This window comes from Eumetopias jubatus, unplaced genomic scaffold (genome assembly GCF_037043125.1).
Source record: "Eumetopias jubatus isolate StellerSeaLion01/CBP00866 unplaced genomic scaffold, mEumJub1_p1.0 scaffold_5, whole genome shotgun sequence".
In the NCBI taxonomy this organism is placed as follows: Eukaryota; Metazoa; Chordata; class Mammalia; order Carnivora; family Otariidae; genus Eumetopias; species Eumetopias jubatus.
Window position 1 is genome coordinate 30,464,527 of NW_028274811.1, and position 22,099 is coordinate 30,486,625.

The 22,099-nt window shown below is 48.7% G+C and overlaps 1 protein-coding gene across 3 annotated transcripts in view; it reads right to left on the reverse strand.

The window, feature by feature from the left end:
- Positions 1 to 22,099, reverse strand: part of SPOCK1 (SPARC (osteonectin), cwcv and kazal like domains proteoglycan 1) — a 600,902-nt gene that overhangs the window by 172,571 nt on the left and 406,232 nt on the right. For all 3 annotated transcript variants that reach the window (XM_088023618.1, XM_028103674.2, XM_088023617.1), the window contains one exon: positions 16,287 to 16,401. In XM_088023618.1, coding sequence (XP_087879744.1) covers positions 16,287 to 16,401 — 115 coding nt within the window. The remainder of the gene's footprint in view (positions 1 to 16,286; positions 16,402 to 22,099) is intronic.

Here is a 22,099-nt window from a genome sequence, read left to right on the forward strand (position 1 = left end):
CTCCATCCTGGTATCCGAGGACTCCTAAGTCTCCACTCTCTTCCAAAGGAAGAAGATAACAGATGCAAGATCCTGTCCCAAGAGAGTCCAGTTTTCCTAACGAACAGATGCCCGTTAGAGAACAGAGGAAGAACTCTCAGTGTGCATGCAGTCACGAGGGTGTGCCTAGGGGTGTCCTACGTGCTACTGGGCACCCACGTGGTACAAAGACATGCTGCTTACAAATGCTTGAAATTTAAAATGGCAAATGCATAACAACAGTAGCTATACATTTAGTGAGGACTTACTATTCTCCTGATACTATTATTATTACTACCACCAATAGTAATTAACATGTTTTAAGCTCTCAAGTTCCAGGCATTGTCTTAAGCCCTTTACTCAGTGATGTGTCTCATTTACTCCTCCCAAGGCTTCTCCCCATCGGAGGTGACCCAGGTAAGGTCGGTGAAGCTCATGATATACTCCACGTCACGGCTCAAACACCTCAAGCCCCGGAATAAGGAGAGAGAGCCATCGGTTCACAGGCATGCTTCCAAACCATCATCAACAAGGTTTCTAAAGCACCTTCAAACCCATAGAAAAACTGTGTGTTTTTACAGTTTTAGAGCAGAGTCAGGGCCACCAAAAAATTATGTGCCTGGTATGTCAGCAATTCTAAAAGCAGGATCATCTTCCAGGTATAGGTCAAGGTCAACCCGAGTCTCCATGACCTGCCTGTCACCTGAGCTGTGTCATGGCCAAGGCAGCTGGGGATGCATCTACTCTTCATAGATGAGAAGAGTCAAGAGCCAGATGACAGTTTCCAAAAACACTGTATGCGACTGTGTAAATGAACTCAAGGTGGCGAAGAAGGCGAGGGAGGCCTGAGGGTCTGAGAAAAGGACCTCTGCTTGGTGACTCTACACGGCTATTGCCCGACTGACAATCATGTGCTGCTCATCTAATTTGTTCCGAATCTAAAAAACAAAAATGCATTTTCAGAATTTTTAAACAATGCAGGTTGCCAAACGCACACCTGACTGCGTCTCCCGTGTCTCCAGTTGTGTTTAAAGAAGCTAGGGTGGTTTAGGGGGGCCTGGGTGGCTCAGTCGGTTAAGCATCTGCCTTCGGCTCAGGTCATGTTCCCGGGGTCCTGGGTTCGAGCCCCACATCGGGCTCCCTGCTCAGTGGGGAGTCTGCCTCTCCCTTTCCCACTCCCCGTGCTTCTGCTCTGTCTGTCTGTCTCTCTCTCTGCTGGGAAAAAAGGGGACTTAGTTCACCTAAATAAAGGTGACCGGGCCTCAAAGATTTCAGGGGAGACTAAGGGGTCAGATCACTGTATCCAAACTAAATTTCCAAATTATGTTGAGCCTTTGTTCAAGGAAAGCTATCAAAACTGAAGGTATAAACATCCTAAACGCAGCTAGGATTCTAAACACAATCTTTACTTTTTCACTAAACACTTAGTAAATACCTGCTATGTGCCAGAAATTGGGCAAAGAATCCAAAGCCGATGCTAGCCCTGTAACTGACAGACTGCTCTAACACACATCACGTGTCACCACTATTACTAAAGGGTAATGATCTTATTTAATTACTCTGAACGTCTGCACTGATGTGAGGTAGGTGTGGCCTTAACTCCTTTATTCTTACATCTTGAGAAGCTGAAGATTCTCACAGACTGCTACCTTGTCCAAGAACATCTCTACGCAGCAAGCAATGTGACGTCCATTTCGGAAACACCCCCCCCACCCCCCCGCCCCCAGCCATTCTCCATTTACCAGTGTCAGAAGCCATGTGTGTGGTCAAAACCGCACAAAGGGCAGGAAGAAAAGGAACTTGCCAGAGGACAAAGACATTTCTAGACCTTACTTGCAATCAACGTTTCCTTATACTTGAAACTGAGTATCTACATCCAGGGATCCTCGTCAAACCTACTTTTAGCCGAGAACATGCTCTCGGTGTTTCCTGACCAGGAAGATTAGCAGGCTGATGTGATTATGTAAACTCCACTAACCACGGGTTGGGGACTCTGTCTGCAGTCGCCTCCTATTAAGAGAGCGACAGAGCTCGGCCAGGGGCAGCAAGGGGCCCTGGGAGGCAGAGACAGTGGGGTTTGAAATCAGAGTTCAGCTTGGTATACGAATGTGGCCACGGAGACCTATAAGCATCAGCAGTCCGCATGCATGGACGGACACACACACACACACACACAACCCAACTAAGATTCTGCTTTGTGAAGGAAAACGCCAAGCCAGCTGTGTAATGGCAAGCTATTAGGGAAATATAAGTGAACGGTTGAGCTTTCTTTATTCCCGTAGGATAGTGGATAGTGAAATACTCAGTCTTAAAAAATCTATCTCTTCCTAAAAGGGGGCAGCAAAGAAATTGTGACTATTACCCACTGACCTTGGGCATCCCTGTTTGATGTCTCGTTTTACTGCTCTTCTTTGTGTGCGGCCCGATAAAGAGAGGTCCTCTTCCAGCCCTGGGATCTTAGTGGAAATCGTTAGCAATGGACACGCTAATTGGGAAAAATCGAATGATAAGCAAGCCCAAGGCCGAGAATATCATCTGGCTTCCCTCCTTGAGCATTCATAATCTTGACTCGTTGCAGGAAGAACTGAGGGTGCCGTTCGTAAGCTCAGGTGTGCACGCAATTCCACCATCAGCTCTGCTGCTATCATCTTAGAAAACATGCGCTGGCATTCCTGGGGGAACAGTTCATGACTGTGGCCATGTGCCTGAGAGAAAGGCTTCCCATATTTGTTTTCTAGTCACCAGCAACAATGCACCCTGTCCTGAGACGGCCGTGTATGATCTACCTTGGGAAGAACAAGCTGGTGAAATGAAGCCGAAGTGGGGAGACAGTATGACATCGGGGACACTGCGGTTTGCAGGACAAGCCAGAGACAGGAAGCTGACGGGCACGTGGTACTGGAGGAGCTGGACACCATCACGCACACACCGTCCATAGCCGGCCACGCCCCCCAAAGCACTGCAGGAGGCAGAAAGAGCCCCATCAGCACCGTAACTTTGCCCCTGATCGGAAGCTTTCTTCACCTTGTCACAGGAAAGAAGTTGGGAGCCTTGCCACGGCTCTGTGGCCTTCACTGATGAGGAATTTTCTGGAAACGTGGCCAGGAACTAAGGCTAACTCCACGGGCCTGGGTCTTCTTGAGCTCCTATCTTCCGCTGCCACGATCCTCTCACCCTTGCGCAAGCGCCCACTCCCACGCCACCTCACCCGGAGGCCATCTCTGACATCCTACGCCCTGTGTTCCGAGTCCCCTGGATGTGCCCTGCAGCTCTTCATCACCAGTCACTCTAGCTATACTCAGGTTCCCAGCCGTTTCAACGTACAGACGCGATGCTCCAGAACGTGCTGGCACAGGGAATGATAAATCCACAGGTCCCAGTGCTATTCCACAGCAGAACCTGGACCGATGCACAGAAGTTACCAACAGAAAACCCATTCAAGTCACTGTAAGGAAGACACCTCACACAGTGAGTGAGAGCCGTACAGAGACAGAGTCTGTCTAGAGAAGGCTGGAGAAGGAAGTTCCCAATACCACAAGCGTTCAGGCAGGGATCACCTAGAGGAAGGGGATTCTCCAGAAGGCACACCACAATTGGCATAAGTATCCTTCTATGACCGGACAGTGAGGAGGTTGTTTCCATTTCTACGATACTGCAGTCAGGTGCACTGAACACTCTTGTATACAAATCTTAATGGGCATCTCTATTTCTATGAGACAGATTTTCCAAAGTGGAATCATGGGGTCAATGAGGCCAAAAGGCCCACCAGAAATGGTGTACCAATTTACACTCCCATCAACAGCACCCTGCCGGGACCATTACCCAACCCTCCACTCTGCCCTTATCTACCAAGTACCACTCTGATGCCAAGTGTTTGGACATGCCACCAAAGGTCCACAAGTACTCAACAGAGTCATTAAGAGCAACAATCCAACTTTGCCCCATAACACCAGATGAAATAAAGGCACAGGGAGAACTGGTAAAGTTGGAGAGTGGGTAGATTAGCAGGAAATCAAATGTTACCCCATTGTGTTCCAATCGGTTGGCAGGTGCACTGTGGGCTCACACTGGAGCCCCAAGGCCCTCCCAGTGGTAGGGCTGGCTCATCACCCAGCCCCTGTGCATCAGGCCTCTCCTCAGCTCAGAGAAGGACCCAAAAGAACAGTGCCTGCTGCCTCGCTGGGCTTCCTCCTGGCTGAGCAGGCAACATGGGCTGCAAGCAGCCCTTCTTGTTCTGGAAGGCAGGAAGGGCCAGTCCCATAGAGCGAGAGAGAGAGGAGTCAGACTTCACAGAGAAGAGATTCTGGAGCCTGCGAGACTCCTGGATGAAGGAGGAAGACGAACTGAGGCTGATCTCAGGGGAGCTGCGGGGGAGACGTGCCAATCTCAGGGGCCCTGCTCATGGCGGCTGCCAGAGTGGATGCCCAGCACGTGTCCCTTCCTTCCTGCAGGCAGATTCAAAGGCCCTCCTGCAGCACTCTGAAGAACAGACCTCCAGCTCTGAGAGACTCGAGGGGTCAATGAGACAGATGATACCTTATGCCCTCCAAGACCAAGCCTGGAGTTCCAGAGGGCAGTGGACCTTTAGTTGTGTCCCGCCACTTAGCAGAGAGCGAAGGCGCGCAAAGAGGCAGGGTGCCACAGGAACAGGCCACCAGGTGAGGACAGAGTGCGGAGTCCAGAGTACATTGCCCCTTCCTAATAATAACAAGACCACTTTCACACCAGACTGACACACTGCCTCCGGCTTCCCTGTGGGGTTTCACAGGAACCATCTGAGCATTTTCCTGGATGGTCAAGAGTATGGTAGTTCCTACAAAGGGAAATGGGATATACCCCGCCTTCATATGAACAGCCCTGACGTGACTTGGAGCATTGCTCTGTGACTCGCTGACCTCCCAGAGCTCCTAACTAAAGACACCAGCCTGGCCCTGAATCTCCAGCTTCTTTCTAGAATTAAGTGACTCATTCATCCCTTCAGTATGTCCTGAACATGTGCCAAGACCTGAGCTTATGCCCCAGAGGGAGTGTGGGCAGTGCAAGTAAGGGGGACTAGCCTAACAAGGAGCAAGGGCACACGCTGCCAGGCGGGAACTTACCAATCATGACAACTGCTACCATCCAGAACGTTGAAGATAGCAGGGCCCTTGCATGTGTGACCTCATGTAGGCCTGAGCAACTCCGCAAGGTCTGCAAGGATTATTCCTCCAAGGAGATGTACACCGAGGAACTAGAGACTCAGACAGGAGACTAACTTTAATTGAGCACTTACTATGTGCCAGCACTATGTCTACTGCTTCCTTACCACAAGGCCACGGGCTAGTGTGAAAGTTGGCATTTAGAAAGGAAATGGAGATTTAGTGTAGGAAAGTGTCTCGAGGGCAGAGTGGCCCTGACAGAGCAGATGAGCTTCGGGGCAGCCTTGCCCTGGCCCCCCATCTCTGCCGTGCACCGGCTGTGCAGCACTGGGCAAGTCCCAATGTGTGTGGGCCATACTGTGCTCACATGCTCTTATACCACTAGCAATGCTACTGGTGAATGCTGCCCCTTCTCTGCCTTCCACCCTTGTCCCAACCCCACTGCAGCTGGAAATTGTTGCCTGCTTCTTGGAACCTTAACTTTATTCCATTGCATTTTTTAAAATTTTCTGGCTTTGATTATATACAATCTTTGTCTCTAATCTCCTCTCCCAGGCCACAAGCTTCCGTGAGATCTGCAGGACCTTCACATGAACACACAGAGACACCCAGGACCTCTGGCTCCTTTCACAAAGCACACGGTGTGGCTTAAAAAAACAAGAATGCAGGGGAGCCTGGGTGGCTCAGTCGGTTAAGCGTCCGCCTTTGGCTCAGGTCATGATCCCGGGGTCCTGGGATTGAGTCCTGCATCGGGCTCCCTGCTCGGCGGGAAGCCTGCTTCTCCCTCTCCCACTCCCCCTGCTTGTGTTCCTTCTCTTGCTTTGTCTCTCTCTGTCAAATACATAAATAAAATCTTAAAAAAAAAAATGATAACGCAAGAAAACTCAGGCCATCCTAAGGCACAGAATTCTGCCACTCTCCTATGTAAAGCCACACAAGATGTCCCTTCTCAAATGGCCTGAGAGCCAAATGTGTCCCATGGCCTTCAAGGCTCTGCAGGCCCTGGCCCGGCCACCCCTTCCAATCACAGGCAGCCACGAACCCCTCCATCACCACCTTCCTGCAGCACAGGCCTCTCTCCTCTTCTTTCCTTTAGACCCTGAGTCCCGTCCCCTTCCCTGACTCAGGACCTTTGCAAAGGCTGTTCCCTCCGCTGAGAACACTTCTCCCTACTCTTGGCCCAGCTGGCACCTCTCACCTCCCCAATGTGCCCCCCGCACTAGCCCCCGTTCAACCAACTAAAGGGATTCTGTTAGGACACCCAGCTCTTATCCTGCCTAGTGCCTATGACAGTTTATTAGATACTTAATTTCTTTTTTATCTTTTTTTTCCTGTAGACTTTGCTCTTCGCAAGGCAAGATCGTGCCCCTTCATCACAGAATTCCAAACACACGGCAGGGTCTGGCAAATGGAAGCCTCCATAAATATTTGTTAAATCAAGAAATTATCACAGACTCCAACTTAGTGGATTCTGAATTAAGGGCCTTTAACCCAGCATCCCTGGTGTATGTGAGCTGTTTTCTGAGGGCTAGTCCTGCCAAAATTATGACAGGAGAGACTCGAGTCCTAAAGCCCTTTATCAGCCTTGCTGTATTCACGGATGGCCTCCCCTAGCATCTCCCAAGAGGAAGATTCGAATTCCAGGCTGGACCAGAGCCCTGTCACCTTGCCCTGCACTTGGGAATTACTCATAGCCACGGGACGTTGGAGCCAGGGCTTCCTCTCTCCCACCAGGTGATGAAAAGTGCTGCTCCCAGTTTAATGGAAAGGCAGGACACACCAGCACATCCAGCTGTGGCAAGATCACGGACAGCCAGGCAGGCTGGAAGGAGGGCCTTTCCCAACCCAGTAATAGAGCCGCATCCGTTTCAGTGTGTGCCCATTAAAAACATCATTTAAGAGAGTGTCTTGGAAAGGTACCAAAGTCCCCAAACTAATTAACTTTCATCTCTCCTGTCCCTCTGTGCATGGAAGGCCTCACCCTCTGCCCACCCTCTCCATGAGGAACATTAAAGACAGGACATTAGCCTGAGAACATTCATTTAAAACAAAAGTACTTCTAAAGATAGCCTTGGATGCCCATCTAAATCATCCTGAGTCCATTTTCTGGCCCCAGAAGCTGCATGGTCAATGCCCCCAGATGGGCCCTACTAAGGTGTCCAATACCCATAAAGAATGCCTTTCATGGTTCATGGGTTGAATTAATCTGATATAAAATGTCTAAACTGAAAACCTACGAGTTGGGATCTTGATGCGTTTCAGCAGAAAAGCAAGCAGGCCACAGCAGATTTATTAATAACAAAGGCAAAGGAAAGAGATTTCAGAAAATTAAAGCAAAAGTTAATCTTAGTGGGAAAATTCAGTCTGACCCCTTTTGTAAAAGATGATGATGTGTTTTGTAAGGGGCCACATAGGCTTTGCCCACCCCTGCCCCTGCCCCGGGATACCTGGATACTCCTCTCTCTGGATGCTATAAAGGGCCCCCAGAATGCATGGGCAACAGAACATCGTCAGTGAGTCGCAGGGGGGCTGGACTTGGTCTGTTCCCTAGTGTTTAGGGATGAGCGTGCTAATGTCATGCTTCACACCTGTGTGCTTCCCAGCACGCCCTGAGCCCTGGTGGAAATCACACCTAGTGATTGCCTCTTCAAAACCTGCACACCCACCTCAACCTCCTCCTTCTAATCCATTTAAATCTGATGCATGAAATCTGCCTCTCTGTCCGTTTCTTAATGGGCAAGGACAGCAATCAACAGAGCAAACGCAACCGTCATCCCAGGGAGGACCACGCAGCAGCGGAGCGCATGCAGGCTCTGCAACAGAGGCAGGCGGAGGAGTCCAGAGGGCGGGGCGAACGTCAGTGCCTGTTCCAGCTCCACACACTCATGGCTTTCTAGCTTCCCAGCAACTTTGTTTCTGGGCCCATGCACATTCTGGGAATTCAAAGATAAAACCTTTCCTATCTCCTACAAAGAGAACATGGCTCAAAAAAAAAAAAAAAAAGAAAGAAAGAAAGACACCGATCCACTGCATTGGGGTCACCGGGAAATACAAACTGCCCTCTCTGGAAAGGGCATCTCGAGCAGTGCAACTTGGGAGGGAGAGATGAACATGTGGTCGTGGGTGGCGAGGGCCAGAGAGGGGCTCTGGCCGAGCAGAGGATCTGGTCCCTAAGAATCACACTCAGTAACAACTGTCCAGCCAGGCAAGATGCCATCAGACTCGCAGGCGAGCTCACTCAGTGACTGCCCTCCTTGGCCCTCCGTTTTTGGGTATAACCTGTGGGGGCACTGGCAATAAAGTTTTAAAAAAAGGGTGAGGGGGAAACAAGGCAGGCCAAATTTGGGTCTGGTAAATTTTACCAACAGTCATGATTTTAATGTGTTTATAAAACTCACCTAGTGAATCTGCCTTACAAAGTTAAGATTTGCCTTTCACTCCATCCCCTTTGTTCCAAGGGACTAAAAATTCTACACAGTTACTCACATCTCCATTGCGAATTGCTTTTTACTCTCTGCTGCTCTTGTCTTCAAGCTCGGGTAATCAATACTCTCAATTTCAGAGAGGAAAATAAAGGAACAGAGAAGGTAACTGGCTGGCTTAAGTTATGAAATCTTGCTCTCTGAAGTCCCCAGGAGCAGCTAGGTCCTTCCAGGCAGAGGCATACAATACTTACATTGGAAAAAGAAAGAAAGAAAGAAAAAAAAAAAAAAAAAGGCTGTGGTTTAAATAAGTATCTCTTATGTTTAGGTGACATGTGGTTTCACTGACAACTTTTGGAAAAACCACCAAGGGGAAAAATGAACCCAGAATGACCGCTCTGGGCACAGAAAAGGAGGAAATGGGTGTCAGTCATACCCCCACCAATGGCTCTGTTAGTGGCAGGAGTTAGGACAGAAGGGCACCAGCTTGTGCATAGTACCTGTAGGGCCAGGAGCAGGTCGACAGGTTAACTGGGTGACTGGTGGGCTTCAGCATGGATGGAACAGGCAAACTAGCCAATGAGAGCTCACACCCATGACTCTTACCGCAGAGGTGGCCGTGTGGTATTCCTCCATTCTGGTTCAAATCTGCCCCTTATGGGCCCTTTGCCAGGAAAGGAGTTACTGACAGCACCTCAATAATCCCATCTGTAAAATGGGGATCATAATGCAGACCTATCCGAATACCGTGAGAAGTCAGCAAGACCCGTTCTGCCAAGTATGTCTAACATGGCCAAGAAGTGGCATCTCTTGAACCAACCACTCTCCCTTTGTTTGCCTCAGTGACCACGAGTAAAGAGATCACAGTGATGGTTTTCCTATTTAATAAGGTGGCTGATTTAGAAGTGGGCTCAAACCCAAAACTCAGCTCCATAATTTCCATCAATGGCCCTAGAAACAGCACCAAGCCCTCACCAGCACTCCACCCGGCCCCAGAGCAGGGAAAAGGAAGATCCCTTAAGGTTAAAAGAGAACACAAGGCAATGCAAGGGCCCCCTGGAGAAGTGTGAGCTCTATAAAGATGAAAACGTAATAAGGAACACAAGCATGACCACACTTTGGTCACTGGCAAGGCCTTGAGTTGTGAAGTACCAGAACGCCATGCAGACGCCGAGGAATCACCCACTTTCCACATGGCTGTGTGTCTTCCAAACCGAGATGGATATGTGTATGTATAATCAAGCCGTTCAAAGCCCCTGTAGCAGAAGGCAGTGCTTTGTTGTAAAACAAAACTGAGATGAAATAACCATCATCCTTTCAAATATCCTCTGAGAGTTTGGTATTTGAGGCACATTCTGTCATGTACTTCTCTGACCTCAAACACTTTGATTCTTTTTTTCCAAGTTCACATAAAAGACAGAAAGCTCTCAGATTGGTCTACAGCACCATGAGCCTGGACTCAATCTGAATTCTTCACCAGTGCAGAGAATTCGTTGTTATTCCAGATAATTAGGAAGCAGAGATAAAGGGCCATTACATTAGAGAGGCCTAGCCCACTGGGAAGACTGGCCATCGGCTCCTTATTTAAAAACAGATTAGTTCCCACTGCTCTCAGAAGGCTTCCAAGGGTATGCTCAGATATTCTAAGTCCCATCCTGACACCCTTTTCCTCCCGTTCACAATACACTTGCAGAATTTGAGAATGCAGCTTGTCTGTAAGGCTTAAAACAAATGCTTCAATTTTCCATTCTCCAAATGAAAATCAATGGCAACAGAGAGGTAAAATCAATGTTCATCGCTCTGTAGGGAGACTCCCACCCCCAGCTCCTGCCCACCCAGAGCAATAAATCAGAACCAGCCGTGTTGACTGGCAGCGAATCCCTAAGGGCAGAGCCATCTGTGGGTTGTATGACTTTCTGTCCATCTCTGTCTCCTGAGAGGGCATTCTCTTTAAGAAAGCCTAAGATGGTATTTCCAAAATCTAAGTCAGGGAGAATAACACATTGTTGCATTAAAAAACTCTTCCTCCCCCAATGAGTTCTTTTGCCGGAGGGATTTTTGGCATCTAAGACCAGACTACGACTATTTCCCTAAAGATCCAACCTGCATTATCTAGCTTTAAAGAATGCTCCGACACCCCACTGACCTGTTCTCCCAGACAACCAATGATCTGCATTTTACTAGCACAGCTTAGCTTGCATTCTTTAGGATTTCAGGTAAATAGAAATTATAGAGTCTATACTCTTTTCTGGACTATGTCCTTTCACTCAGCATAGTTATAATGAAATTTATCCATGCTACTGCATGCATCAATAGCCTATCTCTTTTTATTGCTGAGTAGTAATCCACTGCATGGATGTACCACAATTTGTTTATCCATTCACCTGTTGATGGACCTTCTTGGGTTGCTTCCAGCTCCTGGCTAGTACAAGTAGAGCGGCTATGAATATTCATAAGTGAGTCTTTGTAGGACATAGCTTTCATTGCGTAATCCAGATACAAACCTTTTGTCAGACCTGTGTTTTGTAAATATTTTCTCTTAGTATGGCTAATCCTTTTATTACTATGTGTTCTGAAGATCAAGTTTTTAATTTTGATGAAATTCAATTTTTTTATTATTTCTTGCTTTTATAGTTCACGCTTTTTGTTGTGCCCTATTTAAGAAATCTCTGTCAGACCCAAGGTTACTACTCCTGCTTTCTTTCAGAAGTTTTATATTCTTAACTCATATTTAGGTCCATTTCAAGTTAATCTTCTGTATACTATGTTATGACAGTCTACAAACTTTGTATCTACAAAGAGTTGTAGTATCATGAAAATACTCATTTATAAAAATTAACTGAAAAGAGCCCAATACAAATCTTTATATATAGGATAGGCACCACTTGACGATCGAGTTTTAACAGGAACAAACCAATGGATAAAACCCATGACTAGAAAAAAGAATGGAAGGAATGTTTAATTGCTGTTTTTAGCTTGTGCGACCATTGCCTATTTCCTGTTTCTTTTCACTTTTCTATATTTTTAGTGTTTGCTGTAATAAGCATCAAAGACTGTTATACCAAAAATCAATTAAGATATTTTTAAAAAATCATCTCAGAGGCTTTCCAACTCCAGGCAGCCTTCACAGGGCTCTTCAGTGCATAAATGGCCCCTTTGAAGAACCTAAAAGGTGAACATACTACCAAGAATTCACCGTCTCCCCAGCCCGCTCAGTGTGGCTCAACAGTAGGAAGAGATGAAACAAAGAATTTCCAAGGAGAATTCTCCAAAGAGAATGTAAGAATAGCTGAAGCCTCTGGACCAAACCAAATGCAAACCCAAATCCAGATACCACCCTAATAAAGGTGAATTCCAGTCGAGGGAAGCCGGTTGGCCCACTAGAGACCCCACCAAAATGCTGGCCTGTCCTCCCAGACACTCCGTGGTCACAGACGTGAATGTCAAACAGCTTCTCCACTCACTCCCTCTCCATGGGCAAGGAAAGCTAATGAAATTCTCTCGCTGATGTGCTCACTGTCCTCTGTCTCAATACACTTGACAAGACAGCTTAAGTCTGCAGCCTCGTGATCAGCCTATGGCCGGCCCAGCCGCCGCTCCATGTGTATGTACTGCTGATGATCTGGCAAGCGGGATTTGCCTCTTGAGCTGCCGCACAGGCCAGACTGGCTGATGGGATTGCCTACAGATGTTTCACGGAGAGGAAGATTACTTCCCTGATTGGTGAATAAATAGAGTTGTCAACACCATCTCCATGGTCAGAGGGGACCCCTGAAGTAGAATGTGGCAGGACAGATGTTTCATCTGGGAAGGTGTCCAAGACCCTAAGAAGAGGTGTGTGCTCGGCTGATACGGCAGGCCGAGTAATTCAGCCTCCGAGAAGGAGCTGGGAGGGCGGGCGCACAGTCGGAGCCAACACCACTGGCGAGCATCCCTGGCCCAGACCACCTCCCAAATCGTCCTAAGGGAGTGGGCATGCTGTCTCAATCACAGCCTCCTCTTTGGGCTGTTTTTCCAATGAACAAAAGGTCCCTATCATGAGAAATGCAGTCATCTTCTTAGTCCTTACCTGCTGTGAATCACAAAGAGGGCAGCAGAAACGACACTGTAATCCTCATGCTAAACCTCACAGCTTCCTCCAGAAGGAAGGAAAAGCAGGCACAGTCCCGCTGGGAAGGAGGCAGGGCACCTGGAGGGGGCTACCTTCTTCTCAGGAGCATGCTACTGTGGGTTTTCCTGGCTGACCTTCCAGAATGAATGAGACAGTAACAATAACTATGATCATAATTGTTTTAGCAACTGGAAGGTAAGCCATCACGACATGATGCTACACTATATTCCTGATGCACGTACATCTCACTGAACCCGCACACACAAGAACGTGCGTGCACAGAATCCCCGTGCAAGGACTAGCAACACTTATTGCCTGGAAACCCCCTCTTGAAGAGTCACTAGAGGATGTATCCCAATGAAGGGGAAAGAGGAATGGGTAAGTGTTTTCATTAAATCCATTTTGTACATGAAAATGCACAAACTCAGAAAGGTAAAGTACCTCGCCAAGGTCACAGAGCAAGGAAGCAGCCAGCTCGGGAACAGAGCCCAGATTGGGCTCATTCCCAAATCCCTGCTCTTAGTGACTGTAATTTTGTGGCCACCAGGAGAGGAGGGGGATGAGGAGTACACCTGGAACACAAGCAAACAAGGGGTGACGCCTCCCACACGGAAACATGGCGTGCCCAGACACACACCACTTACACCTGGACATGCCCGGTTCCAGCCTCCCCCTTGCACAGCTTGGAGTGTAATGCTAAAAATCTCTTGTGCAGTACTTTCACACAGGCTATATTCCAGGAGACAGGCAACAGACCATCCATGTCCCACACCCATACACACGCAGACACAACCAGACAGCTGAAACCTAGAGCACTATCCCAAAAAGGGTATTTGGGTATTTGTGGCAAAAGAGGCCCCGTCTTACCACCTGCAGAGAAGGAAGAAATCATATGCAGAAGAATCTAGGCTAGTTTTCTCAGAGTTTTCACGCCTTAAAAACATTTTCTAGTAATAACAACAACCAACTTTTTTACATCCCACTCCACAGCGAACAAGATTTTCCTCAAGGGTAGCAAAGTGGGAAGCTTCAGTGTGTAACACTAGCCTGGCACATGGTAGGTACTCAATACCTTTTTGTTAAATGATAGCGAATGAACGGACAAAGACAGGATGAAGAGAGAGGCCAGCATACGGTAGTAATGGGAAACATAAGCTTTGGGGCTGGACAGTCCTGGGTTTGAATAATAGCTGCCACTTTCTGGGTATCTATTGCTACTGCCTCTCTCTGTCTCACTTCTGTCATTTTCAGAGTGGAGACAAAAATAAATACCAACTTGACAAAAATGGCTGGAAGAACTCAAGGATGTGGTGCTGAGCACCATGCCTGGCACATGCTGGGGTTCAGGGATGAGATCTACCTTTACTTCCAGGGAGAACACTCCAGTCTGTGGGAAAGAGCAAAACACAATATACCTTGCATCTCAGGCTTACAGAGACAAAGGATCACTGTTTTTAGGTGACCATGGAGGCTGGGTCAGGAGCTGCAGGGACCAGCCTTGCAGAGGCAGAGAGGGTGAGGGCTCTGCTCCAGGCGGTTTCTCTGCTGGACCATGATGGAGCTTCCCAGGCAGGTTCAGAGGAGACCACTTAGGGAACTGAAGAAAATCAGAACAGGTCCCAAGAGGAGCACCCAAAGGGACCATCATTGATTAGACTTCAAGAAGTGCAGGAAGGGGCAGGACATCCTACATGGTCCCAGGGTCAAAATGGAGCTGACAAGCTAAAGCCACAGGAGGTACATTTCAGTGGGAACGAAGTCCCAGAAAGGCTGCTCTTCGCCTGAGGTCATGGCAGAGAGCAGGTGCATGGCAGAGCACATGGCCAAATCCAAAACCAGTGGGATGATTCCGATGCCTAGTGCCACACTTCTCGACTGTACAGCAGTATAGGAAGAAGGGAGACTAGGCACTGAAATGACCTCCCACCCCCACCAACCCAACCCCACTGGTAAAGAAAGCCTCGTGTGGGTGTGTGTATGCATGTGCTGGTTCTTGCTTCAAATACTTTTGTAGGATTGAAGGCACAAATAGCCCCAATTCAAAGGTTGTTTCTGTCCCCTACAAAAGCCTAAGCCCACTGGATGGACAAAGCTGGGAGAAGGTAAGAGGCAAAGGCTTGAATGGATAAAGAAGATGTGGTATATGTATGTATACACACACACACACACACACACACACACACACACACACACACGAGTATTATGCAGCCATCAAAAGGAATGAGACCTTGCCATTTGCAATGACGTGGATGGAACTGGAGGGTGTTATGCTGAGTGAAATAAGTCAATCAGAGAAAGACATGTATCATATGACCTCACTGATATGAGGAATTCTTAATCTCAGGGAACAAACTGAGGGTTGCTGGAGTGGTGGGGGTGGAAGGGATGGGGTGGCTGGGTGATGGACATTGGGGAGGGTATGTGCTATGGTGAGTGCTGTGAATTGTGTAGGACTGTTCAATCACAGATCTGTACCTCTGAAACAAATAATGCAATATATGTTAAAAAAAAAAAAAAAGAAGATAGTAGGAAGGGAAAAATGAGGGGGCATCGGAGGGGGAGATGAACCATGAGAGACTATGGACTCTGAGAAACGAACTGAGGGTTCTAGAGGGGAGGGGGGTAGGTGGATGGGTTAGCCTGGTGATGGGTATTAAAGAGGGCACGTTCTGCATGGAGCACTGGGTGTTATACGCAAACAATGAACCATGGAACACTACATCAAAAACGAATGATATAATGTATGGTGATTAACATAACATAATAAAATAAAATAAAAAAATAGAGGCAAAGGCTTTAAGGATCCTAAAGGAGAGTGGGGAGACCTATCTCCCCCTGGGCTGGGGAAGAAGGGAGATCAGGTGCTGCAGCCTGAGAAAATAGTTAAGACACATTCTCAGGAGGAATGGTGGTGTGGGGGTCCTGAGGAGGGAAGACCCCAAACCAGGGCACCCAGTCTGACAAAGATGCCCACAGCCTATATGGGCATGAAAGCAGACAGCCTGCAGACCTCAAGGAACCTCAAAGGATTATCACAGTGAGGTCGGTGGCAACCAGGAGATGAAAGGCTCAGACCCTGTTTCCTTGGCTATATGCTTCCTGGATCTCTGGGGTCATTTTGGAAGGAGGAATGGCCCCAATGACCAAGAAGGGATTTTCTGTTCATCTGCTCAGATGTGGGCTCAGAGACATATAAGTTGATTTAAAGCAAATACAGATATTGAAATTCTTTGCAAATCTGTGTTTGAGAATTGAGATTCATACCCAGCAGGACTGCAGGTACCAAACACCATATAAAAGGGCGACAGAAGGGCGCCTGGGTGGCTCAGACGGTTAAGCATCTGCCTTCGGCTCAGGTCACGATCCCAGAGTCCTGGGATCGAGTCCCTCACTGGGCTCCCTGCTCAGTGGAGAGCCTGCTTCTCCCTCTCCCTCTGCCCCCAACTCGTGCTCTCTCTCTCTCAAATAAATAAATAAAATCTTTAAAAAAAAAAAATGGCAACAGAAACACCTGCTCTCCTCCCCCTCCCCATCCCCCAGAGACTGGGTACCCCCAGATCTGACAGCTGGAGAGCACCTCCCGGGCTCCTGCCTTACCTGGGGAGCAGGTACTTGTGGCTGACACACACAGCAGTCTGGTAGTCCTGGGTCACACATACTTTGTGAGGGCTGCATTTCACCTTCAGGCAGGGGTCTTTGGATGGGTCCAGGGCTGAGGCAATAAGAACAAGAAGAGGGGGGTTAGGACCTCCAGGGAAATTTAATCTCTCTTTCTACTCAAACAAGTGGGAAATAAGCAGACCATGTGTTTGCACTCCGTGCTGTTTTCTTAGGCTGATGGGGATCACAATGAATCCCCAAACCAGGGGGAATTCTGTGTCTGGGCACATGTTCTTCTTTAACACCAGGATAGTGATTCCTTTGTGCTTTGGGGAGTTTCAGCATCTCCATCTCGGGCAGGAATTACTTTAAAAATCCTTTAGAATCTTACATGCTTCAAGGACCAAGAGCTACTTTTCCCTCTTTGGTTATTTGGCTACAACTGCTTTTTATGACTTCATCCATGCCTACCTTTACTTATTTCCTACAACGTAGAGAAGTCCTTGAGGATAGACTTTTTTGGCTCCAGTTCAATCAACATGGACTGTGTGCATCAATAAGCTTATTTTAAATTTTGTGACTAACGTGAGGATGCGCGAGACCGTTCTATACCACACAAAGTTCTGATATGATAAGGAGGGGGACAAGCTGACACATAAATATTTATTGTGCAAGGCGGGAGGAGATAAGGGTCCTGACGGGCATATAAAATGATAACAGAGCTCGAGTGAAAAATAGAGATCAATTTCTGGGGCATGGATTAATGAAGCATTAATATGTGAACTGGATCAGGGCGCCTGGGTGGCTCAGTCGTTAAGCGTCTGCCTTCGGCTCAGGTCATGATCCCAGGGTCCTGGGATTGAGCCCCACATCGGGCTCCCTGCTCCACGGGAAGCCTGCTTCTCCCTCTCCCACTCCCCCTGCTTGTGTTCCCTCTCTCGCTGTGTCTCTCTCTGTGTCAAATAAATAAATAAAATCTTAAAATAAAAAATACGTGAACTGGATCTTGAAGGAGGGGCAGAATGCGGGGGTAATCGAGGCATGAAGACCAGCACACGCCAGCGCAGGGAGGCACATCTGGGCCATTGAAAGACACTCCATCGGATGAGTGAGTGTGGCCTGCAGGTGGGAATGACGCGGGGCAGGGAGGGGATGTCAATTCAACCCAGGCAGCGGAGAGAGGGTCTCCCACAACAGCAGTTGCCAAACTGCAACGCTTTCCAGAGCCAGCTGAGCTCATAAGCACTCCTCAGCTGCTCATAGCAGAACAGAGGCCACAGGAAATTCTCCGCAAAACAAAAGCAATTGTACCATCTCCCAGCTCCAGGCCTAAAGCCTATTTAGGCCGTAAATCTTTCATAACTTCTCTCCCCAACCAGAGGAGGTGAGGTTTCCCCATGTCCTCCCCACACACGTATGCGGTTACACAAACGGGCGTCCCGAGCACGGACAACAAACCTGCCGTGAGAAATGCCATCATCCCCTCCATGGCTGGGTCCCTCGACCACCACGATACCCCTGCGCTTAGAGAAGTCCTGATTCCTCTCAGCCGGAGCAGGCCCCAAGTCTCAAGATCACCTTCTTCTGATGGCTGCAGGGCAAGTCTCAGGGGATCTGAACCCACAACAGCCAGAGGCCTTTCTGCTACATGAATAGCTCGGGGAGGCCCCCTCTGCTGCAGCAGCCTCAGCCACTGTCCACACAGGCAGGGTGCATTTTTTTGGCCAGTCAGCAACAAGACCCGGGTCTGGTCCCTGGGAAGTCATGCGGCAGAGCCTACTCCCCGAGGGACTGCCCAGCTGCCTGAAGCTTAGCAGAAGAAAATGAGCTGCAGGACGAAAAAAAGAGACTGATTCAAGCCCCAGGGACAGGGCGTTCACTTTGAACTCTTCAGCTGAGGGCTGCATCTGGGAGGTAAATGGTGGTGGTGGTGGCGGGGGGGCGGGGGGGTGCTGTGTCCGCTCACAGAGTCCCCCGAGGCTGGGCCTTCCGGAAATTCACAGCAGGGACTGCCCGGTCCTAGGTGAGTGACCTTCTCCTTGGGCAGTATCTCCCACCCCCAACCCCAGAGTGGCTGCCCAGCCAACTCTGACTTGCTTTCCAAGACGCATGCAAAATTAATCCAACTTGCAGAATGACTACCAGATGACCGCTAACGACGACCATGCCAACTGTTCGCGGGTCCTCCTCAACACGGGAGCGAGTCAGACATTATGGAGCTCCAGAGACTCGAAGACCAGACCACAGGCAGCCCCCACCAAGGTACCAGCTTCAGCATTTCCCTGACAGGTGCTCAGCATTGCAGAACCCCAGCGATTTTCACTGGACCATGTGGCAGAGTGGAAACCGACAGGGTGATGGAGAGCAAAATCTGAAATACTGCATGACCAGCTTTCGGGCCAAACTCTTTCTCTCTGCAGGCAACTCCACAAACATCCACGTCCATCCTGTGGCCCAGATGTCCCGCGTGGACAGTGCCATCTCAGAGCAACTGAGTGAGCCATGTGGAGTACGGAAGAGCGGGCTCCGGGCCCAGCGATTCCGAGTTTGAATGCCAGTTCTGCGATGTGCTCGTGCCTCAGTTGCCTCTTCTACACAGTGAGGGGTAATGCCACCTGCTACTGCTTGGGTTGTCAGGAGGACTACACAAGTTAATATCTGTGAGTACTTAAAACAGACTTGGTATAGGTAACACACCTCGCAGTTGTCTGCTCATTTTTTGAGCACTTTGTCCCCAGAATGAATAAGAAGCCTTCATAATAACATGGATACCTTGACACTTACCCACAGCTTCAGACATGGAGGCAATGGACCAAACCCTCTAACTGGATTACCATATTTAATTCTCAAAACCACCCAAAGAGGGGGCTTCTGTTAATGTACCCATTCTGCAAATGAAGGTCTTAAAGAATCACCAATGAGAGGTGCAGAGGGAATGTGACACCCGATCAGTTGACTCCTCACCTTCAATGGCTAGCAGCGTGAGAATTACCTAGGGTCTCCTTTGAGGAGTTGACTATGGGGCCACACCTCATACCAGGTAGAGAGCCCAAGTACACCAGGTTCTTGGGAAGTCCTCGGGGCAGAAAGAGACGCAAGGGGTCTAAGTAAGGGGCAGCCAGGGAATCTGGTGTGCCCAGGCTGGACCATGCAGGATGGGCCCCATGGACCGCACACAGACCCCAGGGCTTCCTGAGAAGGTGAGGTGTCCAGCCCTGGGCAACCGCACCCTCTGATTGCTGCCTCTCTGAACACGGCAACCGTCCAGCTAACTCCACAGACTACTGTTCTGGTCAGTTTTCCTTCTGCAGCCCTGCCATGTGGCATGCTACCATTAGGCTAACTACTATAAATCACCATCCCTCTAATTCTCGAAGCCGGCACTTCTTCAAAACAAACACAAAAAAATCCAACCAAAAATACTAATAAATGAAAATCAGTCCCTTAACTCCACGCACATACTTAACAATTTGCATACAGAAATAAAGTCTGCTAAAAAATAATTACCAGAGTCTGAATACTTCAAACATGTATGCGAATTATTTTGAGTAAATGAACTTTGCAGAACAACACAACAGTAATAAATCAAGCTGTCGGTGTTCATTGAATCACCACGGTACATTCTGAGTCTGAAAAACAGCAACGTTGAGATTGAGAGGGGGTTAGGACGGTGAAGGGAGTGCGTGATTTCCCTTTAAATGTGGCCTCCCAGATGTGCTTTTCCAAGCAGCCCCCAGGCCCATGGTGACAGTGGACAGGGCTGTGCGGTTCCACTTTCTAAAGGGAATGGTAACAGATCAGAATAATAAGTGGCATTTGAGAGGCCCTTTAATAAGACGCAGGGAAATTGCTCAGGGAAAGAGGTAGGGAGAGCGAGCTTAGTGTGAGTGATAACCGAGAGCAGGCCTAGAAGCTTCCTTGTCAAGGGGTTAATGATTTCAGGAGCTTGTGCTCCAAGTTTCTCTCTCTCCCACCACAGGCTTGGCGACAGGATGCAGCACTGCCCGAGGGATGGCAGAGCCCCGGATCCCTGCACCTGCCCCGCTCCCCTCATGATGCCTGAGGATTTCTGTGGACCACACGAGGCTAGTGTCCCTGTCACAGAGCGCTCCCCCACGGGTGCTTCACTTCATCTCTCCTGCCCGTTCCCCAACACCAATCAAGGGTCAACGGGCACAGACCACATGTCCAATTAATTCGCTTAATAACGTTTACAAAAAACTTTTTTCCAAGAAGAAAAGAGGAACAAATTAATTTGCAGAGAGATGTGGTAAAATGGAAAACACTGAACTCGAAAGCAAATTCATTATAGGCTTCGTGTCATTTTTTTAAAAATTCATTTCAGTTTTTAAGCTCACTGCTTGGTCTCAATTAAGGTTGTGATATTTTAATTATCTTAATTGTTTCTAAACTTGTTTTCCAGTTCAAGTTACTTTGTAATGAGCTACAATGATTTTAAAATCCAGAGCCAAGCCTTTTCGCTGTCCGTGGGCACATCCTGAGAGCTCACGGGCAAAGGGCCGTAAGTAACCCCTGGGAGAGCGGAGCAGGAGACCACCGCAGAGCCGCTGGGACGAGGGCATGTTCCATTTTGTGGGTTGGTCACAGAGTCCCCAAGAGTCACCTGGGGCACTGACACACACTCGGATTTTTTTCATTAACACCTGCAGAGCCTCTGTTCTGTGCGGGCTGGTGGCTGGCACCTCCAGAGGGAACAGGACCGCATTCCTGCCCCCCAGGGGCTCACAGCTCTGAGGGAAGACAGGCAACAGGAGGTGAAGTTCAGTGTGTTAGGGGAGAAGGCACGGGACCTCGCCTGGCCTCTCGGGGGAGAGTGAGACTTCCTTGACAGACAGACATCTATGGAAAATGGGTTCAAGCCAGGTGATAGGATGAAGAACATTCCAGGTAGGAGGCACCTTTCTTCCCCAGAGAAACCGAGGCAAATCTGGGGAACTGAAGTGTCTCGCTGGGCTCCTGACAGGTTGGAGCAGGGGTGGTATGTGATACAATGGTAGAGGGTGGCATCACCAGGAAGGGCCTGGAAAGCACAGGGAGGACTCCAGAGGACCAGGGCCCTCCAAGTCCCCAGTGAGATGCACAGGGCAGAGCCCGGTCACCTCTGGCACATCCTCTCACGCTGATGTCAGTGGAGAGAGGGTACACCTGTTTCAGCCAAAGTAGCACTTTGGTAAAAAGAAACAAGCTGCATACTCTCACCCTCCAAGTAAGAAGGGGTCTCAGGGTGGAGGTCTCTGTGGCCAGCTCTGAGAGCCCCCTTTCCTCCTGTAAGGAACCTCCGGGAAAATGAAGGCACACAGGATTCTGGGAGGCAACAAGCCTACCCGCTGAGTCAAACGAGCCAAGACATTGTCTAAAACAGCCACATGAACTTGTGGTCCAAGCCGGTAACTCCAGGAAACTTCCACAGACAAGAGGCCACTCAATTTACAAAAAGTTGACCAATTAATGAATGTTTGTTATCTCCTTGTTGCTTTTAAGACTGCTCTCTGCCTGAGTCATGCTCAACCGCGTGGTTCATCTGAAGAGCAGACACTCCCGGGGATTCATTAGGAGTGACTTAATGGATGGATGACAAAGAAATTACTCCAAACTGCTAAAACCTCGTCAAGCTAAGATCCCAAACATTTATTACAGCTTGTCTGTCCCCATGGTAACTTGTGCATGCATCTTGCTTCCCTCTCCTCTCCGGAGGGGCTTGTTCACTAGCTGACGACAGAGCCTCACAGAATACAAAAAAGATTCCGCCCACAGAATTTTGCTGGAACCGGAGAAGAATGGTCTTTGGG